General features: G+C 44.0%; 2 protein-coding genes across 12 annotated transcripts; both read right to left on the minus strand.

Annotated features, from left to right (window-relative positions):
* Window positions 1–9: 9 nt before the first annotated feature.
* On the minus strand, window positions 10–1,244 carry MTERF4 (mitochondrial transcription termination factor 4). Its single transcript, XM_030494218.1, has 3 exons — window positions 895–1,244; window positions 627–811; window positions 10–540 (listed from the first exon to the last, which is right to left on the minus strand). The coding sequence occupies exons 1-3, from the start codon at window positions 1,196–1,198 to the stop codon at window positions 199–201; spliced, it is 831 nt and encodes a 276-aa protein (XP_030350078.1). The 5' UTR covers window positions 1,199–1,244; the 3' UTR covers window positions 10–198.
* A 916-nt stretch (window positions 1,245–2,160) lies between these two features.
* Window positions 2,161–23,204, minus strand: PASK (PAS domain containing serine/threonine kinase). 11 transcript variants are annotated; one of them, XM_030494211.1, is made up of 19 exons: window positions 22,990–23,204; window positions 22,138–22,351; window positions 20,798–21,030; window positions 19,681–19,851; window positions 18,172–18,312; window positions 17,479–17,613; window positions 16,416–16,709; window positions 15,951–16,050; window positions 14,263–14,437; window positions 11,474–12,354; window positions 10,622–10,803; window positions 9,052–9,219; window positions 8,124–8,249; window positions 7,380–7,514; window positions 5,806–6,005; window positions 4,936–5,025; window positions 4,181–4,314; window positions 3,012–3,158; window positions 2,161–2,811 (listed from the first exon to the last, which is right to left on the minus strand). In XM_030494211.1, exons 2-19 carry the CDS (start codon window positions 22,313–22,315, stop codon window positions 2,618–2,620), a joined length of 3,684 nt encoding a protein of 1,227 aa, XP_030350071.1. In that variant the 5' UTR covers window positions 22,316–22,351; window positions 22,990–23,204; the 3' UTR covers window positions 2,161–2,617. The 11 variants fall into 11 exon arrangements, 6 of the variants coding, with proteins under 6 accessions (XP_030350071.1, XP_030350069.1, XP_030350070.1 ...); XM_030494209.1 differs by having other exon boundaries at window positions 22,934–23,204; XM_030494210.1 differs by lacking the exon at window positions 22,990–23,204 and adding an exon at window positions 22,555–22,696.
* Between the last annotated feature and the right edge of the window lie 90 nt (window positions 23,205–23,294).

A 23,294-nucleotide genomic window follows, 5' to 3' on the forward strand; every position in this document is an offset into this window, starting at 1 on the left:
GAACGAGGGTTATTGTTGTGTTCTGATACATGGGATTTATTGCTGCCCCTCAGTTGGGGCTCCACACATGGAGCCCTGCAGCCACCAAAGCATGTGCCTCTGTGGCATGGGGGCCCTAAGCACCCACAAGCGCAGTGGGTCCTGGGAGTGCACTAGCACAGGAGAACATGGGCATCTTGGAACCTCACCTTCTCCCTCTCAGGCTGCTTTACTTCCTTCACTGTCAAAGTCTTCATCTTTGTCTGTGTACAGCGCACCCCTGTTCTCCTCTTCTTCCTCCTCTCGAGCCAGCAGTTTCTTGAAGACCTCATACTCCTCCGGGGTGGAGCAGGCCAGGTTGGCCAAGAAGTCTTTCTCCGAGAGCTGAACGATGTCCTTCAGTTTTGGGTTATTAGTTTGGGTCTGTCCTTTGTATGGGGTCTGGTACAGCCCCCGGCGCTCCAGGAAGATGTGCCGGTTCCTGAGCTCAGCAAAGGACATTCGGAAAAGGCGGGCCTTCACAATCTCCTTCTGCTGGACTCCCATCCTGAAGTACACGTACTGCGGGCAGGACGGGGTGTTTCACGTTCTCCTGGCCCTGGTACGCACCACGCAGCAGACGCGTGCCCCGTGGCCGCCCCCCTCACCTGGAAGTGGTGGTGGAGTTGGTGCGGCTCCTCCAGCAGCACGTTGGGACAGGTCCACAGCACCTCCCGGAGCTGCTCTGCTGTGAGGAGGCACCGCTCCCGCAGCAGCCGCACCGCTGCCGCCATCCTCTTCCGGGGCAAGGTGAAGAGCTCGGGACAGCGGCTCACGGCCCGCTGCAGCTGACCTGCGGGCACCGGCGTGAGCGGGACGGGACGTGCCGCTTCCCAGTTACCGCCGTCCCCGCGCCCCCCCGCCGCTCTGCCCTACCTCCGTCGAGCCCCAGGCGCCGCAGCTCCCCGGCGCGCTCCTGCAGCTGCTCCTTCGGCATCCGCAGCAGCCCCGGGCTCCGCTCCAGCAGGCCGAGGGCGGCCTCGGCGTTGAGTCCCAGCAGCAGCAGCTGAGCCACCGCCGCCTCCCGGCGCTGCGGACCGAGCCGGGGCTCTACGCCCAGGAGCCGCCGGGCCTGCTCCTGGCTGAAGCCCATGGCCCGCAGCCCCGCCGCCTCCCCGCAGCCGCGGCGGGGGCACAGTCCTGCAGCCCGCCCGCAGACACGCAGCAGCCGCGCCGCCATTCCCGGCACAGCGCGGCCCCCGCGGGGAGGGGCTGCGGAGGCTCCGCCCCAGCCGCCGGGGCGCAGGGCGGTTCCGGTCCCGCCGCGGGCAGCGTTGGAGGCCCGAGCGGGTCGGAAGGAGGCGGCGCTCGCCTCCCCCTCTGCGCCCCAAGAGAAGGAGCAGCCACCCTTAACCGGCCTCTTCCCGCGCCGCAGGGGCGAACTCGCCCTCAGCAGAGCGGTCCCAGTAACCCACGGGGAGAGCGCAGAGCGGCAGTGGCAGAACGGCGTGGGGAACCTGTAATGGAACAAGGAGCAGCCTGATACCACCCCCTAAAACACAGCCCAGAAGGCGCTTTGGAAAGGAAGGTCTTCCCAAAGTCGATCCCGGTGCAGAGGTGATTTCTGTCACGGGAATGAGGCAATAGGGCACTGTTCCACAGTCAGGGCAGAGGGGAAGGGGTCCGAGCCCTGGAGCCAGGATGCAGTCCCCCCTTAGTGCCATAGTTAAGCTTCATTTTACCATGAAATTATAGAGTATGGGTTGGAAAGGACCTTAAAGTTCATGCAGTTCCAACCTCCTGACATGGGCAGAGACACCTTCCACTAGACCAGGTCGCTCCAAGCCCCGTCCAACCTGGCCTTGAACACTGCCAGGGATGGGGCAGCCACAGCTTCTCTGGGCAACCTGTGCCAGTGTCTCACCACCCTCACAGGGAAGAACTTTTTTCCTAATGCTTAATCTAAATGTGTTCAGATGGAGATAACAGGGTCAAAAGCTGTATTCCAAGAGCAAATCTGTAATATTTTAGCTGGCTTTAAGAGCCTTGATTTTCCAGCCAAGTCCTCTTGCTTCTCCACTGAGATTATTCTCCTAACACCAGGAGCAGGCATGAGAACTGCTGCGTTTCCCATCACTTACTTTCAGGATGTCCGAGTCTGGCTGAGCTGCACACTGGAAGGATCTCATCTCAATATTGTGAATTGGTTCAAGTTCTCTTTCATTTAATCTATTTTTTTATTTCCAGTATCTTTGTCTCATCAAAATGATTGACTATTTTCCTGGATATAGAGAGGACTGACAAAAAAGGGGTGAAAGGGGAAAGGGACACCCCCCATCATGCAATTCTATTCCCGAACAAGTGAAACTACATACACAAAGTAAAACCAGCCAATAAAAATATAGCCTGAGTGATGAACAATTTAAACAAGACACTAAAATCTCTGTCTCACAACTTTAAAACACATCCCATATAAGAAATGTAATAAATGCTTATTGGCTAGAAGGTTTTCTAGAGGAATGTGCGCAGGCGGAGCAGCTTAAGGCTGCTCAGTACCAATCACCAGATCTTTCTATGTGAGAGAAGTAGCAGCAATCTAGGGCTTACAGTTCTTCCTGTTGGTTCTTGAGTCAGGGAGTCATCGTTCCACAGGGAGGGACTAGTGCTGTGGAGAAGAATGGCAGCAACGTCCCAGGCCCAAGCCCTGGCACTCCACAGCCACTGCTTCTTCCCGGTGGGAATGGGCACACTCACAGTCGGGAGCATTCAAGCGTGGTTCACTCTCCACGTGAGGAGCTGGGAGCTTGTCTCCATGCACCTGCTCACCAGAACCATTTCTGAATCTGCTGCTTTCTAGGGAGAAACACAGTGAGAGGTGAGCCACAGGTCCTACCGGACCACAGGCATACTTTCAAACTGAGCACATTTGGATAGCAGCAGGTGACCTGATGAGAAGTATCTTGCTAACAACAGCTCAGTCTTCTCTTAGAAATCATTCCTGCGTGCTCAGTGGGCTCTGGGTGGAGGAGAAAGCCTTCAGGACAACATCTCACCTGTCTCAGCAGAGAGGTATACCTCTTCCCAGGTATAATCACCCAGGTTCACAGGCTGCTTCAGCCATTGATCCTCTACTAACATCACCAGCGTCGTGCGCTGCTCTGGAATAGGATGCAAAAGCCCAATCATGAGATTCATGAGACCTGGGCAGAGAAAAAGCAGCAAGAGGAATGGCTCAAGCTATATTTTAGGCATGCTGGGAATGCAAAATATGGTTTATATTCAAAGAATGCAGATTATAATTACAAATCCTCCCCGTTCATCCCTTGTGCAGTACTGTTCTATCACAGTCTTAGTCACATGTGCCCAGCTCTGGGAACACTCTGAGACTTCCAGGTTGTGAAAACAGAGAACTGAGCACACAGCTACGATACTGAGGAGGACAGAAGTAGAAACAAATGCCACAGAGGCCATCTTGACTCACTGTTTCCAAGCCCAGCCTTATCCTGCAGTCATCCTGTGTTTAGATGGTGACTAAATATGTGCTCAGGGGTCAGGGAAAGCTTCAAGTATTTATGAGTCAGTTGCAGCCCCCTGCAGCCTTATAACCACAGTGCTCCTAAGGACTCCTGAGGATTTGTTGATGGAGATTTCATTAGCCTGACATGTAATTAGAATTCTATACCTCCAACAGAAAACAAGGCCAATGTATATTTCCTGTGAGGTCAAGCCATACAATTCATTCAGAAGTTATAAATCCACACATTATCATCCATCGCCAAAAGGACACGGCCTTGACTCATAATAGTTCAGTGAGATAAAACTTGCATTAGAGTTACGTGAGTGCCATTTCTGATCTTAAAGTTATCTACTAGACTGATCCTTCCCATCAGGCATTATTCGTTCTGGTTTTCTCAGGTATAAACCTCACTGAAGCTTGACAAGCTGATAGTTGATTCATCATAATAAATGGGTGCCCTGGAACTTGAAATGAATAAAACACAGGGCAGACAGCTGTGTTCATCATAGGCACTGAAGAACTGCAGAACTAACCTTAAAAAGATACCCTGGATAACTCTGCTGCACTGAGCAGCTTTTACAATCATTGCAGAGCACATTTGGAAGCATTTTATCCAGTCTTCCCCTTTATTTCTGGAGAATAAATATTGCTCATACCTTCCCAAGAGATCTGCTCCGTTAGAAAAGCAAATGGGAATAAAATTACCTTTTGAGACAGCCCGAGGAGGATTCAGGACAGCTGCCATGGCCTCCTCCAGCTCACAGAAGGGATTCTCTCCAAACACTAGGGTATAAAGGGTGACACCAAGTGACCACATCTCCAGCTCAGGGCCACGGTACCTATGCAGAGATAAACTTGCCTAAACTCAGATTGCAGATACGTAATAGTGTGCTGAAGAAAGTCAAAATAAAAGTCAGTTGATAGCTCTTGTTTCCAATTTCTGTTTTAACACAGGAGGTTTCTGAGAATTCTAATAAAGTTCTCACATGTTTTTGAGAAGTCTTCTCCATGTTATCCTTCTCCATGAAACAAAAACAACCAGAAGAACGGCCAACCAGTTTCAATTGATGAGTATGTAAAATATGCACCTAGACTTCCACATGGGTAAGCTGGTGACAGGAGAACTTAATTTTCTTCCTTCTTCACCATAAGCCAAAACTATCAAGTAAATATTTAAATGGAAGATCAGACACCTCAGTGGAATCTCATTTACCTCCTCCCAATCTTTTCAAAGCAAGTGTTATCTGGAAAGAAACATTAACTATCAAGATTCTATCTGATAAAAAAGGACAGTTTTTTCACACAGTAACAGGCTGAATTCCCAGGGCAGCACTGCATTTTCCATCTCATTCCCAGCAGGGATTTCCTCTCCTCCTTGCATTGCTTCCCCCCTCCCCATTAAGAGAAGCTGCTTGAAGGACCTATGAGAACAGCTGTGAACTGAGAGCAAGATAACATACTTGCATGTACAATTAATGTTTATCACCCTGTGATGATAAGGCTTCCCTCCAGGAGTGGGTATGAGACTGCCAGCCTCCAGGGAAAGAGCACTTGGAGAAGGAGAGAACAGGGAAAAGTCAGCTAAGATTTGGGCAGCACATCCAAGACAGGAGCACGACAGGACGCAAGGGAAGAATCCTTGAGTCCAGAGCAGCACAAATATCAATGGGGAGATGAACGATGATCAAAATGCAAAAATTCATACAGGGAAGCAAGTAGGAAAGAAGGGAGCAGACGAGGTGGGAATGGGAGAAGCATAAAACACAGATACGGTAAGGGGCAGGTGCTACACAGCAATACTTGCTTATACCACCTCTCTAGAAGAGCAGCTTTTGGTAGAGACCCACGAGTGCATAGACGCAGGTATGAAAAGAAGGTTAGCAACCTGATGTACGTGTTATGAAAGATTAAGGAAAAGGACACATTCAAGTACAACCCAACTCATCCAAACTCTTCTAGCAGGCTGCTAATTAAACTCTTAGGCTTGTTCTTGAACTTGGCTCTGCAGTAGGACAGACATTAGTACAAAGCTTTGCAAAACATCTGACCAGAATCAGAAAGCCTGTCAACAGACTTAATCAGAAGAAACTTTGTATGTATTCAAGCCTTTAGAACTAATTTCTGTCACCACAGTGCCCTACTTTATATGCATTCAAACCTTTACAAGTCATTTCTGTCACTGCAGTGCCCTAAATCTCACTGCAGTCTTCTGTGGTTAGATACTCTAGCAGAGCACCAAAGGCAAAGCAGCTTGGCTTCTCTATTCCAGCCCTGCACCCACAATTTTTGGTGCAATGGACACAAAAATGACTTTTCAGAGGGTGACATACGGTTTGCCAGACAGCACTTCTGGTGAGCAGTATTCAATTGTCCCACAGAAGGTATAAAACAATTTGCTGGGTTCCAGGTAGGCAGCTGAACCAAAATCCACTAATTTAATTGTGAAATCTTCAGCAATGACAATGTTTTCATCCTTGATATCTCTGTGAAGGATGTTTCTACAGTGAAGATACCCAACAGCTGATACAAGCTGAAAGAGGAGGAAAGAACTAGGTGTTACTATACCGAGGTGTCCTTCTGGATAATCTATGTGGCATCACTCAGTTTCAATAGCCACATTTTGGCTTTTTTTATATATATCTACATAAACAAGATACAGATCCTAATTTTGGTAAGAGAAAACAAACTCGGGCATGTCTGTCAGCTTTGCTGCAGTAGGGTGTCTCTCTTGGGAGAGACTTAAAATAGCCTTTGCTTGCTTTCCTCTCACAAACGTGCAGGAAGATGGCATATGTGCTTGTTTTTTTGGTTAGAATGTGCTTGTTTTTTTGGTTAGAAGCATCAGAGCTTACTGTTACATTCCTGCAGGTTACTCTATTTTTATCCCAGCTTCATTCAGAGGGTCCTTTGATTTATCCAGAAGGATATTACTGTGTGCCTCCAATACTGCAGGATGACAAAGCATTTAAGAGTGAAGTGTGGTATAAATAATAAAGTCACTCCTAAACTCCATTCTTCTTTCTGCACGATTCATGCTGTACTGCCATAATTAAGAACAGTATCAGAATTTTATCACCTTGGAGACAATCGTGATTCCTACCACAATACATTTGAGCAAGAAAAGCAGAGGGCTGAGGAAGAAAAGTTTCTATTTATAATACAGAACTCCCTCTGCAGACAAATACTGTCCAGGTCTGAAGTAATGAAGCACCCCGACAGACTCAAGGTTGATTTAGGAGAAGGGCTTATCCATCAGAAGTCTAAAGGGACCTTTGACTGCAATTTGTGAATGCACACTGCACAGCAGACACAGAGAATCATAGAATCAGGGAATGATTTGGGTTAGAAAGTACCTTAAAGATCATCTAGTTCCAACCCTCCACCTTCCATCAGCACCCCAGGCAAGGGGAGTGTGCAGTGGGTTACCAGGTGCAAAGCAATTCTTTCATACCTTTGAGGAAGAAATTTACTCCAAAACATGTGAGGGGGAATTGCCTGGGGACTGCTGTTACAGTTAACTCAATGAGCAGCTTGACAATTCAGCTCTCAGATGAGCTCCTGACTCACAGTCAACTACCTTGAGTTATCTTGCATTATGCCACATTAAATTCCAAGATCATTTCTTGATTTTAAATTCCTTAAAAAGAGAAGACTCTTTTACCCCCGTAACCAATCTAAACCAAGCACTGATCTATGTGAAGCGTAGCTTTTAGTGGGGCTTGGGGTAACTTCTGTGCACTTTCCTCCTTCCACAGAGGAAATGTGGCTGCTACATGAATGGTCATCCTGATGACAGGGGCTGTGTGCTGCTCCCATCACAGCCAAGAGGCAATGGCTTTATAGGAAATCCTTATATTACCCAAATCTTACCTGCATGTAGCAACACTACATTCCCAATTCTCACCTGTCTGAATATATAGCTGGCTAATGGCTCATCCAGGTTGGGCTGATTATCAATGAATGTAAAGAGATCCAGACCAGATCCATGCTTCTCCATCACCAGCTGGAAGAACTGTTCATTTTCAAACACATCCAGCACCTATAAATAACAGACTCTTTTACTCAGGTGCTTCATCCTCAAACTGCTTTCTTTTCCTTAAGCAAACCCTGCTCTTTCTAGAGAGTTGATCAACATGTTTTATAATCTCTGAAGTCTCATTTCACTGAGCACAAATGTTTCTTGAAAAAAGAGCGTAATTAAAACAGCAGAATTAAACCCAAGAGGAATTCTCTTTCTGGGGAAAAAAAACTGCACAACAACAACCAAACAACAACCCCAAACCAGACGAATCAAGATATGTAACCAGATTATTTCCTGAACTAGTACATGTTCAGATGTGAAATCACACTTCCAAGATATGCATCCCATCCTGCTGAAATAATGTACAGGCTTCTTTTTCTATTAACAGTTACATCTTCAGATCTATGTTTACATCATTTGCTTGGGGTAAAAGTGTCGAAGCCAGTGACAGTCTGCTGTAACATACCCTCCAAAACACAGCAGCATAGGTAGGTTCCTTTCTTTCTTGGAAAGGTAGATTTTAATATGGGGCACTTCTTCAGTCCTGAAGAGAAACACGAGACACGAAGTATTCAAAAGGAATCATATGATATAATTCAAACTGAATTCACTCTGAGTGCACTGTACCTTAATGATATTGGGGTGCTGCAGCTTCAACAGGATTGCAATTTCTTGAGTCACTCTCCCCAGATCAGGATCATCTACCCAGCAGTCCTCAAGCACCCTCTCCTTCCAGATGAACTTTACAACGACCTGCACAGACAACAGCATTCAGCATCAGCTGCAAAAGTGTGGCTTTATGTCATGCTTTTAAAGTCATGGTAAGTTAATTTCTAGGAAAAGTGTTAGTGAGCCATATTACTAGAAGTACGGAAGTAAACCAACCCAATGTGCATTACTTATAGTATCTTTAAACATATGTAAATTAATTTAGCCCTAGAAGCCAAGCAATGTACAGAAATGGAATATATTTATTTCCTTTTTATGGATGCTCTGAAACCCAAAGACTTTGACTGGAAAGCTCTTTTATCAGTTATAGCATTGGTGACTTCTGGCATAGGGATACAGGGAAGGGACATGAGCACGTAACATTCATGCAGAGAAACACCAGTGCTTGCCTCTTAACACCCAAAATACTTCTGCTGATAGAGGAGGGTCCCATAACCTCAACATGTCTACTCCACATTTTGAGTTGTGGCACAATAAAGGCCTTGAAGTTTGTCATTCTCTTTAGTAATGGAAAACTAACACCTGTAATTCTGTTAAACTTAATGTATCCTTCTTTCAGCAGGTTAAAGTAGATACATGGCCAGTCTCATTCTGTGCCTGCTGTCTTAGGTAACATTCATATACTGTTATATTCATATACACCAATGCAAACATTTTGCTGTCCTGTTTCCATGTGGTTAGTGATTTCAGATTTCTGTTTAAACAAAGGAAAACCCCAACTACCAAACCCTGACTTTTAATAGCGTAGTGTTGACATAATGTGAATACTCTAACCTTCAGTTTTCATCCTAAATTATTGCCATGAGATCTAAAAGAAATATTTAACCTCCTGGTGATCTTTCTTGCCCCTGGCAGTCCAGACAAAGCCAAAAGATCCTTTGCCAATAAGACTGAGAGTGTTATAGTTTTCTGCATATTCTCCTTCACATGCCCTTAGACCCTCAAGCTCTTCAGCTCCTCGGGAATTCTCAAAAAGTGAAGTTGATCTGATGGCCTAGGTACAGAGAAAAAGAAATAGCAAGAAAAAATAAGCAAGCCATAGAATCATGTTTATAAAATGAAGTAAATACTGAAAAGAAAGTACACATCTGCAATAGCTAAAAGGAGTGATATTTAGTTTTGGTATCAGGAACTGTATTTGACTGTAAATATCACCATACGTGACAAGCCAACAGTCAGCTCCCAGCAGCTACAAATACTGCTTAATTCACAGAAAGGCAAAGAAAACAGAAGCATATGCACCTTAGATGCTTGCACAAAATTCTCTGTGTGAGTAGGAAAATTAATTTATTGTGGTCTATCACCACAGCAGACACAAAGAGCAAACAAGTTCAAGGCATACCCTCCTAAATGTTAACATCCCAGTAAAATCCCTAGTAAACAACCACCACATGCTTTCCTGCCAAGGCCTACAACACTGCATGAGAAATTAACCACAACAGAAGTTTGTCTTCCTCTGAGGGGAGAGCTTGGGCTTGTTTGTCTCTGCAGTTACTAAGTTTCTCCACCAAAGATGGCATCTACAATGCATAACAGAACATCTTTATTACATACACAGTCTTCCATCTTGAGAGGAACCAACAAACCTCACAGGGGCATGTGTTTTGAATAGTGAAATTTGGAGTTATACATGGAGTTATCAGAACTGCTTATATTTTGACACACATGTGCATGTACATGGAAGATGATTTTCTAAAAGGAAAAATATTCCAAATAGCAGGTTTTGCCAATAGCCAAGCTTTTCACTCAAATATCTACTTTATCTCCCATCACACTGATTAAGCAGGGGAGGGAGTGTCTCATCTGCAGTGCATTTCAATAAACAGCAGCTCCTAGGGGCTCCTGTAGTTTGGAATTGTCACCACTATACATGTGGTATCTATGTATGGACTTCTCTGTTAAGGTCACCATAAGATCCAGCTGTGTAAAGATCTAGGGAATGCACCCATTTATTCAAAGAATCTAGAAGCTCAAGCAGTTTTCTTTTGTTGCCAGAAGCCAGTCAGTGGAAGTTTTCAGCCTGGTATTTCCTTTTTTAATAAGGTTCTGTCACTGGTGCCAGGGTGATGACACTGATTTAAAAATTAATCTCACCACACTGATGCAAACTTCTGTTGTAGATGTAATCAGAGCAGCCCAAGAACAAATCTGAAATGGGGTGGTTTCATTGTTCAGCCTGGGAAAGGAAACTCCACTAAGCAAAACGCATGCTACCAGAATGTTACAAACCAGCAATTTGAAACATTTCTTTTGACGTAAAAATAGCGAAACAAAGAAAGAGCAATATCCACCCACCACCACGTGACATTTTAGGTTGAAAACCTTTCTGACTTTAGCTTCAGCTTAGCAGTCAAACAAGGAGATGCTCAGTATTAGACATTGGTAGGATTTCTTACTTCTCCAAGACTATTTGTAGAAAGATCAGCAATAGACTGTGCAGAGCTTGCCAGACTGGAGAGCAAAAGCTGACTCTTTGCTCCAGCTTCCTTTTGGCTCTGCAGAAGGTCTTTCACCACCCAGACACAGAACAGCACAGCAGGGTCCTGCAGTTCTACACGTTTCACTTCAAAGAGTATACCTGTAGAAACAGGCCAGTAAGTTAAAATGGTATAATGAGACTTTAGTGTTGAACGGGGCCACAGACATTTTAGGACAAAATTCTGAGCTCTTATCAAAGTGCCATTATTTATTTGGGGAATGCCTACTCAGTAAAGAATCACCAGAGGGGCTGACAACAGCACAGCTATTCCAGAGATAGTTGGCGGCTACATCCCATGGTTTCCAACCCCCAGCAGAAGCTTTTGTCAGTGTTCAACTGTGATTATTAATTTCACATTGCTACTCTAAATTACATCAAAATGGGGATTTTATACAACAAGCCACTGAATCCAGCTGAAGGATTGAATGAAGCACAGTCCATTACCCAATTTAAATACAAGTTTTACACTGAAGCTTACAATTTCTGTTTGGAAAACAGTTATTCAGCTCAAACCTTTTAGTTATGTTTTGAGAATGTTTCTGACTATTCAGTCAGGACTACTTTCTTAGTAACTCTGTACTTTATACCACCTGCTTTTCTAATACCCTCTGAGCAGGCTTCGATACCATTTTAATTCTAGATGCTAGAGCTTCTTCCTTCCTCTCCACCATGAGCTTCTAACCAGAACTGTCTGCCTTCTGCAAAAATGTGGGTGGAAAAGAACACCCCGATAAAGAGTTTGGGAAGGGGAGAAATAGGTTTAACTTACTTAATTGTGACCCATCTCTGTGGCAGCAATTCCCAGCATAGCTGCCTTCCAGAATCTCCAAGGTCAAAGGAGCTGCTGAGTTCAGCCTTCCTTCTTGTTTCACTGGGGTTGATGTTGCCTTTATCTCCATATTTTGCTGCCCATGCAGCTCACGGTCTTTTTCAGGACTACCTTTGCTCTTCAGTGGGGTCTTGTTGATGTTGTCCCCCATGGTCTCTGTAAGAGTTTCAGGCTTCTCAATAAATGCTTTGGAGGATTCTCCAGAGTCTTCTAAATGCCTTTGGGAGGCGAGCCACTCAGAACTATCTTCTATGGCAACACCATTCAACAGCTGCTTTTCTTGCCCAGTTGAAAAGGCGCTGTTTCCCTGAGTTAGCATATTGCCCACACCCAAGTCCACTGCATCAGAGGAGGATGCTCCTACATGAGCTGCAGCAATACCTAAACAATTGTCTGAGCGCCCTTTGACACCAATATTCAGACCCAGTACCTCAAGATCAGAGCAAATGCAGTTCAGCTCAGTGTCTGATTCTTTAACATCTTCAGAGGTTGTGGCAACTGCTGCAGAAGCACTGCAACCCGTTTTATTTCCTGAGCAAACATCATGGATAGTATTTCTTCCATTTGCAAAGAAGGATGAAGCATCATTTAGCAGGCAGCCTTCAACTACAATGTGCTCAAGGCTGGAATGTTTTTCATCACACATGAAGTTTGATTTTGACAACTGCCCTGTAGCCATATGGCTTTGAAAGTCTTGTCTGTAGTCTGGTGGTGTCCCAGACCATGGCTCATCTTTTGTTGGTGTTCCAGGTGAGTTACAAGTAACATCAGAAGGCAGCTTAATTGGGCCATAGGATTCAGTATCTAGATTGTCTTCTAGCCTAGAACAAACAGGCGACTGTTGTGAATTAAGTTTAGTCAGCTGAATTCCTTCAACTGAGTTCTTTTGACTGGGTGGCCTTGCTTAGCATGAGTAGTTGCTTAGCATGGGTAGCTGAAGTTGCTGGAGCCTTAGGCAGCAACAACCTGTGCTTAGTCATGTAAACGAAAGCTAGTGTAAATGAGGCCAATGCAAACTGGAAGATAAAGAAGTTGCATCCTTAGTAAGGAACAAAAACTGGAGAGAGAGGAAAGAATTTACTGTTGTTCATTTACTGTGGCTTCAAGACCACAAAAGAACACAATGATAGACAGGAGACCCCAGACCAAAATTCATCATTGGACCAAGAACAGCATGAGATGGTCCAGTGCATAGAATGTAAGGGTATAAAACTCCAGGGATTTCTTTGTTCTGGGTCCCTCCCTGGAGGCACTCAGCTCAAGCTGCTCCTATTCCTGTACCACTCAATTATTACCTTACTTTTCTAAGAATCAGATGTCTGAGGCTGCTGTGGTGAAGAATTTTCTTTAACAGCAGCCAAGCAACAATTACTGAAGCAGCTTGTCCCCAGGCATCAGCAGAGTGCTGAAGGTTCAGCCTTTCATACGCTAACCTGCAGATCTGATTCTGTCATGGCAGGTTTCAGAGTAAGTCTCTCTATGGTGGGCTGACAGCCCATCAGTAGCAAGGCTGTCTTTAGTGCAATGGTTCAAAGTTATTAGTGATAACATGATGGTAAAAGATTGAGAGAACTGTCATGCTGTCACACTGTATACTACCTGCTCTTCTGTTACTATGGTCACTATTTAAAACCTGCACCAATTGCTTTATTTTCTTTAGTTTAAAAGAAAAAGCAGAAAGCTGTTGGCACAGACATCCAAGATCCTAACAAATTCCATCCTGACCAAAGAAGAGCAGGTACACTTCAATGGCACTCTTTCCCTATGAATTATTTCCTTCTCTAGCTTCATTTCTAAGTATAGATCATACATAATTTACCACAACAAAAAGCCAACACATGTGGCAGTATACTTCCAGACCTCAGAACAGATCCTTTGTCTGTCAAACAGAAGATGGTTGTCCCTATGCATCAATTTAACCATGGTTCACTAAAGCCCATAGCACAAGGTGTTTTACAAACATTTCTATTAGTAAAAATACAAAGTAGAAACACAATCCATGCAACAGAGCACTTAAAATCCAAGTGTGATATGAGAGACATAAACCCAGGAGAACACAAGAAAGTTCGTGCTCCATAAATCAGCAGGAACTGTGCTGTAATAGACTATACATTAAAAAGGGCAGTGAATGTTTTCTGATGGTTAGAATTTTTAATGCAGAAGGCTTAAAATTTGACTTAAGATAAACCATGTGCATCATGTAGGTACTTGAGGAGAATTTCTAACCTTGTATCAGGAAAAAGACCTGGAAAGGTACAATAAAAATGGCTGGACTTAAGTAACACAGTAGCCTGTTTTAATGGATGACTCAAGAGTTGCATCAAGCACCAGAAGGAACAACATTTAGAATTCATTCCAGGTAACCTGGCTTCAATGCAACACCAGCTGGTGGATACCACAGAAGGAGATAAACATCCACTGTTGCTGATCTAGCAAAGATAGAGCCTCATTACCTTCCCTAGTGTGGATAAAGCATTTGGTCCCCCTTAAAGATGGGACTCCTGCAACTTTATAATTGTAGGTTGCACCGACCTAAATTAAAATCTAAGGTAGGCAAAACGCAACCTGTCTTGCAAGTAGCACTCAGATTCTAAAAACAGTATAGTGCAGAAGGCTCTTGTTATGTCTTCCCACAGACATCACAGAGGTGATAAAACAGTTTTTGCTGGTGATTACCACCACAGCTCTTATTTTTTTCAAAGTAAATATGCAGTTCATGAAATGCCTACCTATTAGAGAGAATGGGTACCACTGCAGGAGGTGAGGGAGTAGAAAAGAAACTGGTCACATTCTTTTGTTTAGTCTCATCGTGCATTAATTTTTCATCTTTGTGTCTTCGTTCCAGTTTCTGCTCTTCGCCTCTTGACAGAAGGCTCGCTACAGATGCAGCCAAGAAGCTGCTGTCTGTACCAAACAAGAAACAAAATCACACCAATTTCACCTTTTGTGTTTAGGCTTCGGAGAATACAGTGATTAAAAACAATCTTGGAAATGCCTTAGTCTGTCTCATCCCTAAGGCACTGAGTATAAAAGACTAGATTAAGGCAAGGTGGTCCAAATACGAACACTCCACTCTACTTTGGCCTGAAAAATCAACAGATGCAGGAATCTAAAAGCCTCAGGGCTGCTAAAATTTGTTTTCCTATCAAAGCTCCTGGGTTAGCTACCTGAAGTTCAGAGATGTAAAAAAAGGCCAGTGACCACATAGAGACTGGAGTTAAAGTTATACAAATAGCAGCAGCAAAAAAGAAAAAGGCCAAAACACACATACACTCTCAATTCCAAACACTTAAAATGGAAAGTTTTAGACTGCATTTATAACTCACTGAAATTGCCAGACAAAAAGTATACAGTCTAAAAATGTTCAAGAGAAAGCATAAGAAAATAACTTCTTTCCTTCCCCAGTGACAACAGAACAAAAGAGAAAACCACAAGTTTGCAAGATTAAATAAACCAAGTATTGCTGCTGCAGAAGAAGGTAATTTACTGAGTGGACAAATCTAGATTTGAACCTAAAATAATCCTTCTGTTTAGTAAATGCTGAGTGCCAACAATGCTTCCTCACTGAAGAGCTGATCCTAGATTAGAGGCATCACTTCATCCAAGAATTACCTAAGACATTGCACATTGTGTACTAACTCTTCTTTGTTCCAGCAGTGTGCATTGGTTTCAACGCACATGTACATTTTTAAGTAAAGAGAAAAAGAAAACAGGGGAAAAATACCTCAAAACAATGGAGATAAAAGTAGAGATAAAAGTATGTACTTGGTTGTGTTCTCTGTTTTGGGCAGAGCTAGCTGGAAAGACAGATTTGGAGACATGAGGCCTCTCTGCTTCTGTTTATCCTGTTGCGTGCAGGGAAACAAAATTTTGATAAATTCTTTGTAAATGCAGTGAACTGCATCACAAGAATATGTGATGCCTCCTCCTGAAACTCTACAGCAACAGAACACTGAATAGTAGTCAGCAACATGAGCCAATTTAGAAGAATGTTAGAATTTTCCCTTAAAATATTAGCCCTGTCTACAGCTCTGCTGCAAAACTGCCCCAAAACCTGTTTTTTACATGACTTAAAATACTCCGAGATCCTAACAGGGGAGGGAGAGAAAGGGAAGTTATTGTTAAGTACAAAGCATTCTCTACTAACAGTGTAATTTCCAACTTGGATATTCAGTTTCATCTTTCTAGCAACAAAGAGAGAAGCACAACCTCAGGTGAATGATTCAGTTTGCCTTAGGTCTTAGTGGAAATCCAATTTAAAAACTGCATGGAGATACAAAGCATGTTCCCATGTTCATAGGCAAAGCTCTCATCTCTGTAATTTTACCTTTGTTCCTTAATGCTACTCATTTTGCTCTGTTAGAGCAGCCAGAGCCAGCTGCATGGCAGGCAGTAACATCTTCAAAGATGCACTCACCCTCTGTCCCCATGGAGCCGTCAAGAGGAGGTAATGGCAAAGAACAGTCACTGCTTCTCTCCATGTTGTTATAGAAACCAGGGATCAGGAATGTAATGTTCTAAAACACAGAAGGAAACCTTATAAAGCTAAGCTGGTTCTCACAGGTTGGGGACAAATGCTAACAATCTGTATTTGTGAACCTGATTCTCATGGATAGCCAGACAAAAGTCATCCACGTGACTTACAGAGCACATCTAAGTGTGCAGCTTCCTTTGTGCTAGTTGAAACCCACACAAGCTCCTCAGCACTGCAAAACTTATCAGTTACAGCAAAGGAATGTACTTATCATCATACAGCTCACTCACCAAACACATGGATCACAGGTTTTGTGACAGAGAGACATGAGCGTAAAAGACAACAATTCCAATGGATAAACTGCCAAACATAGCAGTCTTTTGGGAGGGATTAAAACTCCTATCTTACCTTTCCCAACAGTTCTTTCTTCTCATAGCCAAAAAGCATTAAAGCAAAACTATCCTTGATGCCACAGATGGTTCCATCTGACTTGACAGTAATAAGACCACTGATGGTGAAGAAAACCACGACTGTAGCAGAGTAATGATAGCCTGTGAAAGAGCTGCCTTTTTCTGCCTGCAGAACACCATCTTTCTGCATTGTCATTTGGTCCTCTTCCAGAAGGCTTACTTGCAGCTTTAAACTGAGAGGAAACATGTTACCCTCTCTGGATCGGCCTACAGCTCGCTGGATCCTGAGGTTCTGAATTAAAGCAAAAAGAAAAAAACAAACAGAAAACCTCTAACCAAATGTTTTGCTGTGATTTCAGTATTCATATAAAATTACACAGGAATCTTCTCAGGAAAAAGAGAGCAGGAAAAGAAAAACAAACCAATCCTGTGACTGCCAAAATGAAGAAAGTCTAGTTTTGTAAGGATTTGGAATCCAGTGTTAAACTCCTGTATGAATAGCCCAATGATGAGGACCAGGGAAGTCCATGCTACAGCTTTTCAGCAAATGAGGCATAAATAAGGCCTCTTTCAACTATCTAGCTGGCCATTTTCATGGCATTTGCAGAATCTGGGTGTCCTTTTAGGCTTTCACTCCTCAGAGGGACGTGACTGAAACCGCTGAAGAATGCAATGGAATTTTAAGGAGCTTTCAGAGACAGCACGGTTTCCTAAAAAGCCAGGATTGGAGCAAAGTGTCTTTCACCAGGACAGGTTCCTCAGTGAGAGGCTGGGGCTTGGTCTCTTTCCTAGTTAGGAAATATTCTGACACCAGCTCCATAAATAAGCAGCATACCCTTTCTCAGGGGACTCCTCCTTCTCTCTGAAAAGGCTTTCTTGTTACATAAGCAGGGAAAACCATGTGCACCTATTTTCCAAATGGGAAGGGTAGGGAATCATAGAATGGTTTGGGTTGGAAAGAACCTTAAGATCATCTAGTTCCAACGCCGCTGCCATGGGCAGGGATGCCTCCCACTAGACCAGGCTCCTTTGGAAGAATGTGGTTGGTGCTTATACTATACCTTTGGGATTTTTTTGTCTAGAGGAGGGATCTGCACAGAAGGAATCAGGTCCTTTATGTGGAGTCCAACTACTTCTTCCAATGTTGGGTAGCCATGGAGATGGGCAAAATGGAGGTCACATGATGTAATCTCTCCCTTGGGAAGAAAGTTTACAGGACTATTTTAATTTTAGCATTTTAGCCACAGTCCACTCAATCCCTTAATAACAGTTTTGGCAAATATCTAAGCAAATGCAGGAAGCTTCATTCTGTAGCCCCTTCATGGATAAAACTAATTCATAAAAGCAGACACAGCGTAATGCAGTACTTCATCAACATGATCATGCAGAGAGCCTGCCTCTTGCCATAGGAAAGGAGCAGAGGTGTCCAGTGCTCCTCATAATGCTTTTCCTCAGCAAGCTGATCCCTTCACAAGGGCATCCCTGCCACGAATAACCAACCCCCTGCCAAACCATCACTGTTCAAGTCTAAGATGTTCCTGAAGGAGAAACAGGGTATTTTAATGTGACTTGTTGAATACGTGAAGGTGAGCTGCATGGGAGATATATGCACAGCTCCTGCATGTGCAATCCCCATTTCAGGCAGCGCTTCATGTTCACAAACAGTAACATGCCTACTGGCTTTTAGACACATTTCATTTGCACATCGACTCTCACAAACTGCAGACTCATTTGATCATTAGGAAAACACTTACGTCAACCGTGAAGGAAACAGAAGCTGAGAGTCTTTCCACTGGTTCCAGCACAACCACACAACACTGCTTGTCCTTGCTTCTTATTTGTCTCAGCCAGACTGAGACAGGGATCTTCTCTTTGAGATGGCCTATGACATCCACCTTTCCAAAGGATTCAGAAATGTAGTCAGAACTTACTAGGAATTACTATGTTATTTAGCAAGAATTTCAAACAAGAATAAGATGTTAAGCCAAGAAATATCCCTGTCGTGAGAAAAATGTTGTTTCTTGACTACTAGTTTTTTTACTGGAAGAAACACAGTTTTAATATAGAGATGAAAAGGTTTGCAAATAATTCACTGATCATACAAAAAATGTCGTTGCATTTGCATCTTCTCTTGCCACCTTAGGAAAACTAAAGGCATTTCCTTCAGCATAAGAGATGTGCCAATCTTACACCTTACATTCAGTGAGAAGTGCCTTTTAGAGATGCCTTGTTTAAGGAATGTCCTGTGGTGCTATTGAATACTCCACATCAGTAACATAGTTCTTCCTTTCAACTGCAAAACCAGCAGTTCAGTTTCTTATGGGAGGAGATTCTTCTTAAAGCAGAAAATGTTTATTTTATAACCTGCACTGTTCCTATCAAGCCTTTTATCATTTTTATGTGATCTTGACAAGAAGGGGTTTATAAATCATGCAGTGACTCCCATAAAGTATAGGAGCATATAGCCATTGGAATGGCTGTAGCTTTGAATTAATGCCTTTATCAGGCATTTCATTTTAATCCTGGATTTCAGTGAATCAAACTTAAAATATTCCGCCTCCCCCACCCCCATGCAATTAAGGATTCAGGAAGATCAAGCTCTGAGATGCTGACAATTTCAGTACAAAAATAACACACCAAGAAGAGTATGAGCTCATTTTCAAAGTATTTTCTAGTGACACAACAGCAGCGGAAGAAAATCATTAGGAGACATTTTTCATGCAGCTCTCTTATAAACAACCCCGCTATAGGCAAAATATCAATTCCACTCCTTTGCACCAACTGGGGTGTTTTGGCACAGATATTTCGCAGTATTTGACTGACTGTAACTTTGTGGTACGTACAATGCAATTTAAAATTATTTTAAAAGTATTTTAAAAGACCAGACAATGGGGAACTTTTCTATAATAGGTTTGTCCATGCTAAGCAATTGTATTGATTTTCTTTTTAAAAAATTCTAAGGTCCCTTAAGCTCTGGTTTGGTCAAGTCATCATGACTATACATGTTGGCAACTGCAAGGCTCTCATGGGTGCCTCCCAAACCATCTTTTACCCTTTGAATTCCCACATCCGCAAACTTTTAAACCAAGCAGTCCTACAAATGCCATAATTGCCAAATCCCCACAATGCCCACACAGTTAAATATATCAGGGAATTATATTGACAATGTTAACAAACCGCAACCAACCAAACCCAAACCCCAAACCAGAGACTACAAAACCACTGTATATGGTGGGGAGTATTTCCTTGAACATTCCACATACCACAGTTCCTGAAACCAGTGATGAACGTTCATCAGTTTCTAGGTACTCCTCACCCACAGCTTCCCATGCCTCTTGACTGGATTTGGATATCAAACAGGACAGCTTTTGACCAATGAGTTCCTGACTGCTGCACCCAAGGAGCTTGCAGGCTTTGTCATTAGCCACCAGGATCTAGAAAAGGGGAAAAAAACCCCAAGCAGATCACCAAAACAAAACAAAGAATAAAAGCTCTAAGTTGTGTTCATAGATCATCTCCTCAGGCTGTTGATTTAATGTCTTATAATATCCCTTCCTCCTGGTGGTTCTTTAAAATTCTGCATTCTTCACAAACAGTTCACTAAAGCTCCTTATTCTAGGATATCCCTTGCCCACACATCTTCTTGATTAAGAGGGTTGGAGACATTGCTTTCCTTTTAGGTTTCCTGCTTTCTTTTAACTGTAAATAATTACACCCATGGAGGCAAAACTACAAAGTTGTATTTACAAGCAAAGCCTGGGCAAGCCACAGAATTTAGACCTGAAGGAACGAAGCAATCACACCAGTCATTGGCATACTTAAGCCTGTGTTACAGAGCAAGTCAGAATTAGACACCTTTAAGATGGCTAAGCATGAACTGTCAGTTCAAGCTAAAAATGGCACAGCTCTTTAAAGTCTAGTACTCAAATTTATATTCATGTTTACTTTCAGAACAGGAGAGAAATTCTCTCCCTCCCAATGCAAAAGGCATATCTATAGGGCAGAGAGAGACCTCATGCCATCACAAACCCATCCCAGGGTTGGGGCTTAACAGGCAGAAGGCTTGAGGCACCTTCTGCTTTCCTTTCTTCCTTCATGCCACTTCACAGCTGCATTTTTCTTTATTCCATTTTTCTGTTTGAAAAAAGACTCAAGACAGCCGTGCTTCTGCTGCTGCCTTGTATATTTTGCTAACTACAACCTGCAACGGAAGTAAACGTGTTGCCTTTATAAGACCATTGAGCAGACTATAAAACACCTTTGTGTCGCTCCAGTTGCCTGTAGATACACGTAAGAGTAACAGGCATTTCAGCCTGTCTGATGTCATACAACCTGTACCAGTTACAGCCTGTTTAGTTTAGCAGTTACTACTGGAAATACCTCTGTTGTGTTGACATCCACAGTGAAGATGGCTTTGTTTGGGTTGCGTGCAGCAGTTGGGAGGTGCTGGCTGGATCCCTCAGTGAAGGTATGCAAAAAAGAGCAAGAAGAAGAGCTTCCAATGGAAGTGGAGAGAGAGGAAGAAGCCCACTGAGCTCCTGAGTTACCAGTTTTGCTGGTACAAATGTTACGAGCTGCCAGTGAAGACAAACAGTAAGAGCTCCATTTCTCTCCTGTGGGAAGATGAAGATCAAGATCAGCTATGTAGCTATACCAGTCTACTACAGGAGTACTAGGGGAATGAATAAAAAAATTCAGCTGCCAGCTAAAATAACTGTCAAGTAATCCCAAACATACTTCTAGATCTTTAAAGAACTTACAAGAAAATAGAATGAATGAAAATAAAGAAAACTGAAACAATTCTAATAAACATGTTTTTTTGAGTCACAGCCACTGGAACATTAAACTCAGTCTGTAAGTTGGAAAAAAATTGCCAACACCCATAAGACTCAACCAGACCAGTTCACTTTTGTTTTTCACTTAGCAGAGTTTAAAAGGTTTTGAAATCTCTCAAGTTAAGATTGAAACTGTTATTAAATGCAATTACAGTAAGTGTTCAAGCCCTTATTAAATACTGCATTAGTCAGAATCCAGTTAATTAACTGTTCAGAAGATGTGCCACTGAAATACCTGCACCCACATCAGTGTTTTATGTTACACAATGCCAAGTGACCATACCAAAATTTTCAAAGCTTTTGCCTGTAGAAGATATTTCCTTGGGAAGTGACATTAGCAGCCAAATGCCATCACTCTGCTCCCAAAGCAGGAAGCAGCTCTGAATGTCTAGCAGTAGTAGACATTCAGTAGACTGGTAAGAAGCATTATGAACAACTCATCACAAGGACATCTCTGAATTTATGCACCGCATACAGTGTGAACATGACGACCATGATAAAACAGGGAGACTGTATCTGGATGCACTGTAAATCGCAAAGTTTTTCCCCTCCTAACAGAATCCAGTATAACAACATCTTTCTCTTAATTTCAAATTCTTGTGTTTTAGATAACCCAAGATGGCAGGGTGGTCCAGTGGCAGCCAATAAAGGTTGCCCAGGGACAAATACAAGTTCAGAGCACCTATCCAGCAACACCTCTCCTGTAAACTCTCCCAGTCTGCAGTAATCTATGGCTCAGATGTTCATTGAACAAGCACTTTCGGGCAGCTACTTATTGCTATCAGCTCTAGGTTTGGGAGAGAAGAGGAGGAAGATCTGAAACCTTCTGAAACACATCACCTTCACTGACAACACATGAACTTGATCTCAAAATACAGTGCTCACCAGATAGAGATGCTCTAAGCCGGCAGAGTTGAGAAAGCTGGCTTTTCCTGCTTTTGCTGGCCCAGGGGTAGGATAGACTTAGCTTATCAGAGTCATTCAGGTGAGCACAGTCTAAGCCTATTGATGAAGGTAGAAGGCTCCCTTCAGAGGGGCGATAAACCTCAGCTGCCATGATCATGCTCTGGTTGCCACACCACACCTAGGGAGCCACCATCTGCAACAGAAACACAAGAAATTGTCAGGCACTGTCGCTTGGATCACTGACAAATAACAGTTCCTTCCAACCTAAAGCATAGACCTGTAAGCTATGGCAAGACTGCAGTTCAATCTCGAATGTCCCAATCAACTTTTTGTCTGTGTTTGTTAATGCAAAAGTGACTCTCTTGGCTATTATCCTGCCCAGGCAGTACAGAATACCTGTGATCGACAGGGCACCTCCATCATATTTCCGTAAGAGCCACCAAGCCCCTAGCCGGACACCCCCTCCCCATTCTTGCTCTAAAGTTTTAAAAGCTTTGGTAATTTGTAAAGTAACTCCCAGGTTTGGGTCAGCGAGTGCAGCACTGCCAGCCCCCCTGCCAGCCCGCCGCCCGCCTCCCGCCTGCCCGAGCCCGAGCCCCCGCCCCGGCCCCAGCCCGGCGGCCACCGCCCCTGATGGCGGTCACCACACAGCCGGAGGGCGCGAGGAAGTAAGGGGCGGGACTGGGCAGCCGCGTCGACCAATAAGCGAAGGCAGGGGAAGAGCGGCACGGAGGGGAGCCAATGGGACGCTAGCGCGGGAGAAGGCAAAACTGACCCCGAGCAGGGACTCTGCGGCTCCCTCCTTCCCTCACAGCCGTCACAACCACGCACCCCGCTGCGAGCTACCGGCCCCAGGCAGCTCCGGGCCCTTCGCTCCGGGGGTTAGAAGGCTGCAGGCGGAAGGCCCCTCCGCAGGATGACAGCTATTCTCCAAAGAATTAGTAGGCGGAGCGATAAGGCCAAAAGCAGCTCGTAACGCCTCAGACCGAGGCGCTGGTTGGAAGGGAGCCGGCTCCCCAGCCCCGCACAGCCCCCTTCCCGCGCTGCCCACAGACACCGCTCCCAAACGGCCGCGGGGGCACGCAGGCGCTGCCCCGCCCTCTGGGCGCACCAACCGCAGAGGTGATTGGCTGCGG

This window comes from Strigops habroptila, chromosome 8 (assembly GCF_004027225.2).
Source record: "Strigops habroptila isolate Jane chromosome 8, bStrHab1.2.pri, whole genome shotgun sequence".
Taxonomy (NCBI): Eukaryota; Metazoa; Chordata; class Aves; order Psittaciformes; family Psittacidae; genus Strigops; species Strigops habroptila.